The sequence below is a fragment of the Centroberyx affinis genome, unplaced genomic scaffold, assembly GCF_046629955.1.
Source record: "Centroberyx affinis isolate AG114_WGS23_722 - 3 ecotype Tasmania unplaced genomic scaffold, CSIRO-AGI_Caff_v1 ptg002190l_1, whole genome shotgun sequence".
NCBI lineage: Eukaryota > Metazoa > Chordata > Actinopteri > Beryciformes > Berycidae > Centroberyx > Centroberyx affinis.
Window position 1 is genome coordinate 151,740 of NW_027280498.1, and position 13,755 is coordinate 165,494.

The 13,755-nt window shown below is 43.9% G+C and overlaps 1 protein-coding gene across 7 annotated transcripts in view; it reads right to left on the reverse strand.

Moving 5' to 3' along the window:
* Positions 1-340: 340 nt before the first annotated feature.
* LOC139655125 (DNA (cytosine-5)-methyltransferase 3A-like) overlaps positions 341-13,755 on the reverse strand; it is a 31,851-nt gene continuing 18,436 nt past the window's right edge. For 4 of the 7 annotated variants that reach the window (XM_071532437.1, XM_071532432.1, XM_071532436.1 and 1 more), the window contains 17 exons: positions 9,521-9,718; positions 8,717-8,875; positions 8,054-8,161; positions 7,612-7,768; positions 7,253-7,396; positions 7,089-7,133; positions 6,719-6,798; positions 6,340-6,452; positions 5,966-6,149; positions 5,090-5,180; positions 4,763-4,908; positions 4,447-4,543; positions 4,165-4,313; positions 3,269-3,354; positions 2,872-2,941; positions 2,051-2,169; positions 341-1,643 (listed from right to left, as the gene is read on the reverse strand). In XM_071532437.1, coding sequence (XP_071388538.1) covers positions 1,502-1,643; positions 2,051-2,169; positions 2,872-2,941; positions 3,269-3,354; positions 4,165-4,313; positions 4,447-4,543; positions 4,763-4,908; positions 5,090-5,180; positions 5,966-6,149; positions 6,340-6,452; positions 6,719-6,798; positions 7,089-7,133; positions 7,253-7,396; positions 7,612-7,768; positions 8,054-8,161; positions 8,717-8,875; positions 9,521-9,718 — 2,088 coding nt within the window. In that variant the 3' untranslated portion in view covers positions 341-1,501. The remainder of the gene's footprint in view (positions 1,644-2,050; positions 2,170-2,871; positions 2,942-3,268; positions 3,355-4,164; positions 4,314-4,446; positions 4,544-4,762; positions 4,909-5,089; positions 5,181-5,965; positions 6,150-6,339; positions 6,453-6,718; positions 6,799-7,088; positions 7,134-7,252; positions 7,397-7,611; positions 7,769-8,053; positions 8,162-8,716; positions 8,876-9,520; positions 9,719-13,755) is intronic. The other 3 variants (XM_071532438.1, XM_071532434.1, XM_071532433.1) reach the window with 2 other exon arrangements.

The following is a 13,755-nucleotide window of genomic DNA, read 5'->3' on the forward strand; positions in this document are numbered from 1 at the left end:
AGTGCATCCGACCGGCCTCACAACCGCAGACCACGTGTAACCACACCAGCCCAGGACCTCCACATCCGGCTTCTTCACCTGCGAGATCATCTGAGACTGCACATTTTAGAGTGGCCTTTTATTGTGACCAGCCCAAGGCACACCTGTGCAATAATCATGCTGTTTAATCAGCATCTTGATATGCCACACCTGTCAGGTGGATGGATTATCTTGGCAAAGGAGAAGTGCTCACTAACACGGATTTAAACAAATTTGTGAACAAAATTTGAGAGAAATAAGCCTTTTGTGTGCATAGAAAAAGTCTTAGATCTTTTATTTCAACTCATGAAAAATGGGAGCAAAAACAAAAGTGTTGCGTTTATATTTTTGTTCAGTATAGTTTGGCTAGATTTTTTTCAATTAGTAGCAGAGCGCTGGGCTTCATAATATTGGCTTCCTCCCCTCTTATCTCTTGTCTTTCTCACTTGTCTAGTGTTACTTAGCCAGAAAAAAAATTGTGCTTCTTTGGCTGCGCCCATTGAAGTTTAACTCAACAATTCAGAATATTTCTGCCTCCAGAGCAGCTCTGCTGAAATGATTGTATAACTAAAATTCCAATCTGGCTGAAGATCCTGGTTGGCTATTGACTGGTAGAGTAGACGAACTTGCCAGCCACAGGTACATTTTGCCACCTTTTTTCACTTGTGTTAATTTCCCACCCTGCTAGTAAGCATTTGGTTTAATTCAATTAGGGAGCCAAAATTGCAGTGACAGAAGCAACCAGAGACTGGTTAGTCTCCAAGAGCACCAAGGACTGTAAAGTGTGTAGAGTGGCACCATTTGGACTCAATCACTGCCTGACCAGCACCATGAGCTTTGACTGGAGTGTGTGTGTGTGTGTGTGTGTGCACAGTATGTGTGTGTTCATTGCACTGTAATACACCAGCAGCACTGTCACTATGCATGAGTACAGATTAAGTGTTACGGTTCAGAGGGATTCATTGGCGTGTTGATTTTTTTAAAGAAACAAAAAAACAGAAAGTCAGGGCCTCTTTGTCATTTTGCCCCCCCTGGAGGTTTGACTCCACCTACCACAACACAGTAAAGCCAGAAGACACCAGTTTGAAGGTCGGACAGCATGTCTGCGTGCGAGGATATAAACAGTAGACACCTTGCACCAGTGTGTGTGTGTGTGTGTGTGTGTGTGTGTGTGTTTGGTTGTGGTTGGAGATCAGCTCTGTTGTGCGGAGCAGGGTAGCACCAGGGGACTAAGGTCAACCAGTGGTCTATATGGGCTCTGGGAGAAGCAGTCCTTTACAATGGATGTGTGGATGGAATTATTAACCTTATCTGGATGCGTTTGTATCCATGTATCTAAATGGCCATGTGCCTATCTGTCTAGTCATCTGTGTGTTGCTCTGTGTCAGACTATCGGTCGCGTAATATCTGTGTATCTAGTCATCTGCGTGTGTCTGTCATCGTGTATGCGTGTGTGTGTGTGTGTGTGTGTGTCGGTGTGCGTCTAGTTGCAGGCGAAGTACTCCTTCAGCGGGGCGAAGAGGTGCCTGATGACGGGGACGCTCCAGGAACGTCCCAGCAGCCTTTGCCTGGCTAGACGACTCATGTTGGACACGTCTGTGTAGTGGACGGGGAAACCGAACACCCTGGAGACATGACATGAGATGAGGTTAGACTAGACTAGATTGGATTGGACGGCATTTTAATAATCCCTATGGGGGAATTTGGCAAGAAACGCTTCAAAAGTTTGTGCTAAAAGACTAGAAACTGCATCAATTAGAGTGTTTGGAAATGCTTTAGAAATATGCATACGAAATTGGAATTACAGCATGTATGATAAAAAAATCAAGTATGCAATATATAACATATCAGAAAATATGAGAACTGGTATGCACATCAGAGAAAGTAAATTAAGGCAAAGAGTGCAGACAAGTCCATCATGCTTAGCGAAAGTTGCATGGACTGGAACTGCACCCTTAAATATTGAAACAACAGGACAGAGAAGCATGTAGCTCACCCACACACACACACACACACACACACACCGCTGTACCTCTCCATCTCGGTGCACCAGAGGATGTCCTCCTTGTTGTCCATGTAGACGGGGAAATGCTCGTCCTTCCCCTGCTTCACGGAGTTGGAGCGCGTCGTTATCGTACGCAGCTTCTCAAACTGGAATTAGCGTCCGAGCGTGCGCGCGCACACACACACACACACAAACACACACACACACAAATTCTCAATTAGTACCTTTTAAATGTACAAGTAGTGTCTGTCACTTAAAAAAAGTGATTACTCCATTCATTCATTTCAACAGTTTGAAAAAAATGCAATCAATTATTTATTGAACTCGGTGGCAGCTATCAGTAAAGTTATCTATCTGCAGTGGACAATTTTTAATGCCATATAATGAACTGAAACAGTATGGTAACACAAAAGTCATGTGTAACTCAATGTTTCTCTCTCTTATTTTATCTTAAGGGATCCTACACTCCTCTATTTTTCAATTCCATATTTTTGCAGACATCAGTTTTTGAGTTTATATTTTTCTACATATTAAAAAGACATTGAAAGAAATGTCCATGCTTCTCCTTCTCGCCTGTGTTAGAACCCTGTATCTTTGCACATCACCAGTCAGAGATGATGTAGATGTGTTAACAAGCTTTTTAAAACAATAACAGTAATTACAATAATAGTATCTGCTTGTATGCTGTAATGAGCAGCCTTTACTGTCTGCAGCTGTTTTAGTGTGAGGACATGCCTCGTCTGCTGCTGTTAAGCTGATTAACATGGACTTTTAGTGACAAGTCACAACTCAGCACAAACACACACACACACACACACACACACACACACACACACACAGGTGTGTACCTTGGCTGTGCGCCCATGCTCCAGGCACTCTTGTAGATCCAGCTTGTCATTCGCCATGGCTGTCAGAGGTCTGGACAAAGAGGTAGGGAAAGAAAGAAGAGACAAAATGTGTCAAATGTAAGCGTGTGTCAAGGTTGGCTGCATCTCACTGTCAGTTTAGTCAATCCAATGAGCAGATTTTCTTCAAAACTCAAAGCCTGCCAGTAAAAGTTTATCATATCCCATCTATAAAGAAATGATTGAGAATGACAGCGTAATCATTTTTATGTGAAATGGAGTTTCAAGTTAGATTTGGAGTTAAGTGAATTGAGGGAGAATTGAGCCCAACAATGGTGTGTGTGTGTGTGTGTGTGTGTGTGTGTGTGTGTGTGTGTGTGTGTGAGTGTGTGTGTCTCACCTGGCCATGCCTGGCAGGTTTCCCCAGAAGTATCGTGCGCGGTGGGCAGCAGAAACCTCCTTGGCATCGATCATCACTGGGTTAGACTGTAGGGGGACAGCAGGGTTACCTTTCTGTTCGACCTGACACAGCGTCTTCCATCAGAGTCACTTATTCTTTTTCTTTCTTGTTACTTAGGGGAGTGAGTGGAGCGCGGTTTACAGTCCAGTAAAGCTTAACACAATGGTACTGTAGAGCGTTTCAGATGCTGTAGGTGTCAAATATCATATGTCTTTATATTATTATACTTAGGGTTCCCACTGTGGCCCTGAAGTAAACTTGGAGTACTTCCATGACCTAAAAATGTTCTTTCTTCCTGGTTCTTTCTTCCTTTGTTAATGTTGTTTTTCAGTCTGATTTCCACTGGCTGAAAGCCATCTAATGCAATGTGTGAAAGTTGGAAAATACATTCTGCTATAATCATGTCAAGTGGCCCATTTATCCACTCAAAACTCCATTGACCAAAATTCCATGACCATTACAGAAAACTGTAATGAAAATCATTTTGAATGGACAATTTAATGGTATTTCTACTACTATTTCTACAGGAAAGACTGGGGTTGCACCCTCAAAATCCCGACTACATGGCACATACCTTAGCACATATCTTAGCTCACTAAGATATTAGTAAGGGTCATTTTTAATATGGGTCATGACAGTTGAATTCCTGCTGCCACAAGAGGGCAGCAAATCTATCTGTGATTATATTTCTTCTCTCTCATCCCAATCAACATCACTCATCGCTATATTTGTGTATTTCCATTGGTGTATCCAGTTGTCTGAGTGTGTGTGTGGGTGTTTGCATGCCGGCGCGGACTGTACGCGTTTGTGACTTTGTGTGTGCGCGTTCATCCGACCTCCAGGAAGCGGGAGATGTCCCGTTTGTCGCTGACTCCCATGGCGACCACGTTCTCGAACAGCCAGAAGAACGGCCGCTCGTCGCCCGGTTTGGGCCGCGCCTCGTGCAGCAGCCGGTAGAACTCGAAAAACAACCGGCCGGTTCCCTCTGAAGGGAGGAGGGGAGACACTCATACTTTAAACGAACCAAAACAAGATGCTAACCTGTCCGTCTTGGTATTTGTAGTTTTACGATGTTATGTTGTGGATGGACTGGTGAGCCCGGAGATTTCTAGACTCACTCTTACCGTAGAGGCCTTTCCGCGCGGGGTTGACTATGGACAGGTCGTTGCAGGGGCTTCCTCCTATCACCAGGTCAAATGGTCCCCAGTCCTGGATCTGACAGACAAAACGCAAAACTAGTCAACACCAGCATAGAGATAAGGGCTTTGGAAGGAGTGTGGTGAAGTAGGATAGTCAAAAAGGTGATCTCTGGGGAGTGCAGTGCAGAAACCCCACAGCACCAAAGATGGAGGCACAGTAAAAACTAAAGAAAGCCAGAAGGTCTTGCAGAGTGCCGCTTTCAATCTGTCATGGATCTGTCAGGATATCGCTTACGTGTTTGCGGGTTACGTTGCGTACGTCGCCCACATACATGATGCGTCCGTGGTGCCGCACGATGCCGACGGTGATGGAGTCTTCACACACTTCTGACGCCACGTATCGGTCTACTTGGATGCCCAGATCCCTCAGCACTAACAGACCTGAGCACACACACACACACACACACAATATAGACACGATATAGATTAAATGACTTGTTAAAAGTGATTATTTTTGAGTTGTGTTCTATTGACCTATTCTGGTTCCCCAACCTTAATCCTAATCCTGACCCCTAACCCTAATATAAGTGTTTTTTATGTGATCATGTGCATACACACTTACACACACCTGTGGCGATGCCATCAAACAGAGACAGGACTCTGATTGGTTGCCTCTTCTCCGCTGCAACTGGAGGATACAACTTGGCTGGCTCCTGCGCGAGAGAGAGAGAGAGAGAGAGAGAGAGAGAGAGAGAGAAGGTGGGCAGAGAGGCAAAGGCAAGAGCTGGATTAGATTATTATTATTGGATTATTAGATGAGAGATCATTATTGTGTAATGATCTCTCTCTCTTTCACTCTCCTCTTATTCTTTTATCCTATTGCCCTTGCTATTACATTGTTTTTACCCTCTAATCATATTCTTTTATCTTGTAGTGCTGTCTTGATTTAAGTCATTTTATGAGAATTTTGTTTGCTTTTACAGTATGTTGATTGTTAAAGGTATCATATGCAAGATTTTCACTTTAATCTAGTCCACAAAAGATATGGTGGAGAGGTGAACTTCTAATGCATTCATTCCCTATTTGACTTGTTCTTGCTCCCTGTATTCAGCTCAATGTATGAAAAAAGCTCCTCCCCTATAGCTGGAGCCCCTCCCACCCCTGTCATAAATATACTACTCCTAACTGACTTGTGTTGAACCAAGAATTGATTTCCTTTGTGTCACTTGGTGGCAGGTTGTGTATGCAGTGCTGCTTTGGAAAGGGGGGTGGAGGCAAGTTTTGTCTTTCTTTAGATTTAGATTCATAATTCATTTTCATGCCTGCAGGGGGTGCAGTCTTACACAGTACAGCTTTAAAACTTTGTAACGCTTTTTAAAAGATGCAATGCAAATAAAGTTTATGATTATCATAATCGTGACTATTTATTTATCTCTATTTATAAATAATAGAAGAAGAGGAGGAAGGAGAAGGAGAGGAAGAGGAATCTCAGACTTACAAACTCCTGTTCGTGGTTGTTGGCGAAGAAGTGCTGTAGTCGGCAGGGCCAGTCGTCCCGTCGCCGTAGCAACCCGTAGGTGTTCCGGGGCCCGCACATGTAGCAGTTCCAGGGGTCTTCTTTGATGGCGGCCGCCGCTGAGCCGGCGCCTACCAACAGATCCACACACTCCACACAGAAACACCTGCACACACACACACACACACACACACGGGATGGATTGTCGTTCCTTGTACTTCTTTACTACGGCTTGCGATTATGGGATTTACACATTTTTCGAATACGTTTTGTTTTTGGACTAAGTCGCACTGTATAAGAAAATCACCTACATGGCAAAAAGGGTCACTCTTTAATGAATACAGCACTCTACTGACCTACAGCAGTTGTTGTTGCCACACATGAGCACTTCCCTGCCTCCACAGCAGATGGTGCAGTAGGACTGGTAGCCATCGTCGTCGTACTGGTAGGCACACTCCAGGAAACAGTTCTGCCGGGGGACAAAACGGGGTGAGGAGCAGGCAGCGTGTGTGTGTGTGTGTGTGTGTGTGTGTGTGAGATCATTAACGGGAGGCTGATGATGATGAGGCAAGCTGTTTACTGGTGCCTTGTTTGATTTGAGTGGGGCCTGTGTGCGTGATTGAGCGTATATGTGCGTATATGTGCACGCAGGAACACTCAGTGCGTTGTCATTATGGCTATTTATTCCGCATTTGGCAGTACACACCTGGGTTTAGTATACAGTACGTATCTCACCTTGCAGCCCTGGCACATGGCTCCGTTGAAGAGAGGATGCTCCAGAGAGACGTTGAGGCTCCCGCAGGAGATACAGATATCTGAACACAGACAGACAGATGGCACAAAGACGTTCACACTACTACTTTTAACGTGTTGTTCAGCCCTTTGACTGCATTATCAAGGAATTTAAAGGTGCAATAAGTAGGATTTTTTTGCTGTCCCATAGTACAAACTGACTATCTGAAGGGGTAGATAGGGTTGTTGATCAACACCAATAACGCAACGATTACTTCACCAGGTGCTGAGATTTCTGGTTTTCAAATCTCACTTTCCAGCCCGTACCCCCAAACCGTGAGACTGATGCTCTGATCATTTCAGAAACCTTTACCTTCTATGTTCCTGGTCTTCTTCTTGATCTCACATATGAGTCTCTCTGAAAACAAGAACACATTAGAAGAGAAGCTTGGTCATTTTGCATATCAGCACACGCACACACATAAAGCCAGGAACACGTATCAACAGCAGTAGTCAATGTAGTGGGTGTGTTTTTACCTCTGGTCCCTTCGTCGATCACCTCTCTGATCTTGGCCTTCTCAGCTGAGTTCTTGCGGGGTTTCTTGGCAGGGGGAGGCGTATATGCTGCCTCAGGCTCCGCCCACATCTCTGGATACACTTCCTTATATGGGTTTTGTTCATCTGTGGGGGAGGGGCATAGAATCAATCCGTCATTGTGTCATATTGAGGTGAAAGACACCGGGTGTGCATTGAACGGTGTGATGGACCGAATGATGTACAGCATGTGTATGAGTGTGTGTTTATGAAAGAGAGGCCATCTTAGGTTGCTGTGAGAAGTTACCCACTGTGTGTGTGTGTGTGTGTGTGTGTGTGTGTGTGTGTGTGTGTGTGTGTACCCTCTGGAGGGTCCAATCCTTGTGGGCCACTGGGTTGGAAGCCGGTCATGGCCCACTCTATCATCTGTCTGGTCTGAAGCTCCACCCCCTGGCTCTCGGCATCATCGCTCGCATCAGGAGAGGATGGGAGAGGCCTACCTGCCCGGGTACTTGCCACCTGCACAAACACACACACACACACACACACACACACACACACACACACACACAAGCACACACAAGCAGACAAACGATTAGTGTAAGGTGTTAGGATTTGATCAATTCCGTTTCCAATCTCCGTTCTCTATAATGATAAACCCTCTGGGTGCTGTAGCGGCTGTAAATGAACATGTAGTATTCTGCTGGACCCCAAAGATTATTCCTAGATCACCAAAAATTACAAGCAACCATGGAACCCCAGATGCTGTGGAGCTGAGTGGAGCATCAGTAGTGGGTTTGTTACCTGCAGAGCCTCGAAAATGGCTTTCCGGTACATGGACTGTTTGTTGTAGGTGGGCTGGTGGAAGGCAGATGAGAAGGAGCTCAGAGGCATCAGCTTCTCCACGCAAACCTGGAAACAGAGACATAGTCAAGAATGTCAAGACAACATGCTATAGCGAACAGAAAATTTTCAACAAAACAAGCCCTCCTACAGTCCTAATCCAGGTGATTTAGGGTGCCGAAATAAGCGTTGAGATATAAAGATACAAATTTCTTCTCCGACTCAATAGCCTCAATAGACCAGAATGCAATGCAGCCACAAGACAAGTTATGTTTTGAGTAAGGAGTGCAGCCACAATCACAGACACGCCCCAATGTTCACAAACTAGTTGGCTAGCTAGCTATATTTACAGTACATGCCCGCCTTTGATTGAAAACAACAAGTCATACCCCTTCTCTGGGGTTGTTGAAAGGAATTCTGGGGAAAACTCCTGGAATGCATGAAACCTCACAGATTGATGATGTATAACAGTGTAAGTGCCTCCAAGAGAGGAATTTAACCTCAGCTCATAAATTCTAAGTTGTTGGAGTATTTTGTATGACTTGGCTGGGGAGTGAACCTCAAATCTAATCAATTCAGTTAGGAGGTTCCTAAATAAAAGCGGTGGAGGTTCTTCTTACTCACCACAGAGAACTTGCCGTCTCCGAACCACATGACCCAGCGGGTGCCGTCTGCGGCTCGACTCCGGCCGCTCATCCACCAGGACACGATCCGGCCGGGCCACCAGGAGAAACCCCGCAGCTTCCCAAACACCAGCGCGCCGATGACAAAGCCCCTGCCATCCTGTTCGCACACACAGGCACAATGTGGCTCTCAAGTCATTATGGGCAAGAGTCCAGTTTCACCCTGTGCTCAAGTCGTAAAGAACTGTAAAGTTCCAGACTAGAAGAAAACTTTCATCTCTCAAGTCCTAATTTCGAATCATCATTTCAAACTTTTGAGGGAGCGAGACTCGATAGACTCAATTTTCTCCTACATGAACAATATTGGCCCAGGCGTGTTAGTGTGTCAGAAAGTTTAGAAATCGTTTGCACCAAGTGAATGCATAAAGTAAGCAATTACCCCAAGACATCAAGTCCTCCGCCAATGATCCCTACCTTTATCCCCACAAGGCGCGACTGCAGCACCAGATGCTGTCATACATCACATTGGGGATTTAACTGCAGTGGAGCCAGGAAGCAGTGAAAATGAAGCGACGAAGTACATAAGGAAGTAGTTTTATGAAAACATTTAGGGTTAGGGTTATTGGCCAGATATTGGCCTTGCATTGTGTTATTAGTTGCCTGAAAACAGTGAGGAGGACCATCCTGGATGAACTGCATTTTTTTCTGCCCAGGGTACCCCCATATTGGTGAGTTTAGCGCACCAGCATTTCCTCTGGAAGAGTTATACACAGTGATTTAAGGTACAGGATATTAGCGGTTTTACCTGGTACTCCACCTCTCTGGGCGTGGGCTGGTCTCCCCTGGCAACAGGCTCTGGCGTCACGGCGACTGTCGGCGAGGCGGGGTCTGTGTGTTGCTGGGGAGGGGCTGGGCTGGCTGGCTCCTCCTCTTTCTGAAAGTCGACCTCCGATAGGTCGTCCATCATGCTCATCTCAGCCTCGCGGTAAGCCCGCCTCTCTGCCTGTGAAGGAAGCACAGAGGCCGGCGTCAATCAACGAGCAGCTAAAGGAGCGGCAAGGAGGTTTGGACGCTACCTCTTTGTGTAGAGCCAGTCAGGAGCCTGTTTGATACACAGTCATTGTTTCGCTTTAATTTGATTGGCTCACGGTCACAAAGAGTGTATGATGTTCAGCAGGGATAAAGACTGTATATAAACAAGTACGCAAACAAATGATATCATCAAAGAGTTACCAGCCAGTGTGGTAGGTGACCCTTACTGATTTACCCGCCAAAGACAAATTTTAATGTTAACGTTAATTTTGGACCCTGGAACAGGATCCAGAATTCAGCAAGGCGAATGTGGAAATTGCCACCGTTGTTTACTGTCCCCTTTGAAACAACAACCACACCAGAGTGCCGTTTGCTAATACCTATAGCGTCACCTTGCAACCACCAACGTGTAGCATACAATCATCTGTGGATGAGATTTTGATGGTGTTAGGTCAATATTTGTACATGCCAATGATATTGTTTGCTAACATCGACAATTATCGGTTCTAGTTTCTAGCTAGCTACCGCCGGTTTCAGCGCGGCGGTTACAAAGAGCGACACTTTCCTGTTTACACAAATGATTGATTCATGCATGTGAGCCAGAGGCCTGGAGATTTCCTGGTTGGGAGGGGCTAAAGCCTAGATGAGGAGGGGATCTACCAGGACATTCTTTTGCATAGTGACTGACACACAGCATGCAGTCGCCTGGGGCAAATATCACACCAGCCGCAATTTTGGACCATATGTTACTGACATTGGTTTGGTCAACTTGCCAGTATCTGCTGAAGGCAAAGTTTCCCCATCTGTATTCCCTCAAAAAGTCGCCTGTGTATCATGACCCTTTATGCTTTATTCCTATTGGTCAGAGACAACCTCAAGGAGGTCCCATAATTGATGTTTTATGTGGGTCTGCCCAGCTGATGTGGTGGCTGCTCTAGATCAAGGCCTTGGTGCCCTGGGCTGTTGGAACAATCCTTTAATTGTTCCTCTAAACAGGAAGTGAGTGGGGAGAACGGGAGGCGGGAGGTGGGGGCGGTTCAATGGGTTCAGCTCAGGAAGGAGGGAGAGAGAGGGAAAGAAGACAAAGAGAGAGAGAGAGTAAACAGGATTATGTGTGAGATTATATTATGAAATTGAGGAATAGAATACAGACAGGAAGAAAGGAGCGCATGTGTGATGAAAAGAGACGGACAGAGAGAGAGAGAGAGAGAGGATATACAATTGAATGTCCGTTTTGCTCCTCTCTATCGCCAACTGATATAACACAATAGTGATTCAAGCTATATCCAGTTCATGAAAGCTTTTACATTTGCTGTTCTAAACACCCGGTATCTGGCTGGTCTTTCCTGGGAAAAACCCTCTGGCGCACAGGAAGTGATGCGTTTTCCAGTTTCTTTGGAATAAACAGAAGAAGAAGAAGAACTGGGTAGTTAGCATGAGCAGTGGTAGCCACCATGACTGAACAGACAGAAGAAAACTGCATCAACAGAAAATCCAAGGAAAAAGACGTCACAGTGCTGGACACACTGTTTGATTGACAGGTGATGCCTTCCTGGAATTCCCTGACTTCCCCAGAGAATTTATCAAATTCCCCGACTTTCCCTGTCTGGAAAACACCTCTCTAAATTCCATGACATTCCAGATATTCCAGGACCAGAAGGATGCTTATACTGTATGTGGAAAAAAAGAGTCAAAAATCAAGATAGAGAGAAAGTGAACAAAGAACAGAGACAAAGTAAAAGAAAGAAAGAAAGAAAGAAAGAAAGAAAGAAAGAGAAAGCAGAGGGAAGCCGGCATAAATCCTAGCGGGGGAGACAGTAAAAGTGAGAGTGCCGGGTCCTGACAGGTCTCTCCTCGGTTTGACCCCGGGGTCAGAAGGCCACTTCTCCCTGCTCCTGTTGACCTCTGACCTCATAAACTCCTAATCAGCCTGTTACATGGATCACAGACACAGACCACACACACAAACACACTAACACACTCACACACACACACACACACACACACACACACACACACGTTTTCCCATAACATGCACGCACACACACAAATGCATTCTAAGAGAAATTCCTTATGTCGTCACTGGTTTCCGGAAGCCTTGCATCTACAGGGATTCGATATTTCCTACAGCTTTCCTGTTTTTATAAGGTGAACAACTAGTGATTCACACATCCATATGCATGTCCTGTCCATATGTTATCTACATCAGGAAATGGAATACACTTGATAAGGTGATTAGTCGCCACCTCTAGACACTTTCTGTACAAATGTATGTCTTCTGTAGAGCTGTTAATGTGAATATGACGTTTTTGCACGTCATGTGTATATGTCGTAAATTCACATATTTATTTTCTTCATGTTTGCATATTCTTATTTGTTATATGTTGCATATATCTTGATATTTCCATGTTTTTTCATTTATTTCATACCACATGTATTTCCGATTTTTGGTATACTTTCATATTGCACATATTTTTCATTCATTTTTTTTTTTTTTCTCATTATGTTCTACTGCTGCTATTTGCACACCAAATAATACTGTATTTTTCTTCCCAAACTTTTCATTCATTCATGTTTTAGTGTTGAAACAGTCAGTTGCTTATGTTTATACAACCCTCCCTGCTATATTCTTATTTAGAATAGATTTTCGTTCTGTATCCTATTACTGTTTGCTGCTGTCAGGACCCAATTTCCCCATGTGGATCCTTCAAGCTTCATCTCATCTTAACTTTCTTGTTATGACGGAAACTTGACAATTTCTGTCAGCATCTGGACCGGATAATCTAATTATAAACCTTGGACCTGACTCCTGTTGCTAAGCAATATCAGCCGAAATTCTGCTTACTGGATGAAATTGTGTTTGTTGCCTGGCAACATTAGCTGATTGAACACTCCATCAGGATGTTTTGCTGCTTTCGGAGGTACAGCATGACTCACTGGAGATAGTCGCGTCTGGATTCATCTACTCAGGTTTCAGTGGAAGCAACACTGGCTTCGAATATATCAAAGGGTCAGCTTCATGCAAAGTAGGCATGTCCAACAGGCAACCCTCAAACAGATAGAAACCCACCATTCTGGATGCATATTTCTGATTTCTGCCTTGCTAAACAGAGAATGTTCATATATATTGCAAATACTGGGTGAAGTTTTGTGGTAGACTTTTAACAATCTCTGCCTTTACATTTTATGTGTAATAGAGCAACATCATCATTTTATTTATCATACATAATTTTATTTTTCTTTTGTAAAGCGTTTTGTAACTAGGTTTAGTGCTCTATAAATAATAATAATAATGTATATTATTATCTTCTGATATCAAATGATACTCTTGTTAAAGGGATTAATTGAAGACATCCTATTCAAAAATGTTCTACATCAGTGTAAAAAATATCTGAAGCTCATCATTCAATATCTACAAATTATAGAGAATGCAATCAGTTAAAGTATGATCATATTTTCAATCAAGGTCTTAAGTTGCCTACTAGCCTTGAGAAAGTACTATGAGTTTTAACTTGTTGCTTTGATCATTGTGTGGGTTTGTCATTTTTTTTCAAGTGGTAGTTCTCATTTTGTGAAGAAAACTCTTCAATTGTAGGTTGAGTGGGATGATGCCTTGTTGTGCTGCACACTCATGCAGTGGTGGAGGTTTGAGGAAACTGTGCATGCTGTATATTCTAATCCTGGATTTCATAATGTTGTTAACACATTTTAAAGCTGTGTTTGAGCTTAAGTGTAGTGAAGAAAATATGTTTTTTCCATTGCATATATATACCATGCTATGCCCATAATGCTACAGTATCACATGTTTTCCATTGTATGTCCGTTCAACAGGTATACTAGGGGTTCTGCTGGTAATGTAACCCAATATATTTAGAGCTGGCATGGATGTTGTCATTACCATGTTGATGTGGAAACGTATGCAACTGCTCAGTATTCTAACAGAAAATTCAATTGGGAAAAAAAAACAGCAGGCATGTATGTTTTTAGGTGAAGCAGAAATAAAGGCAG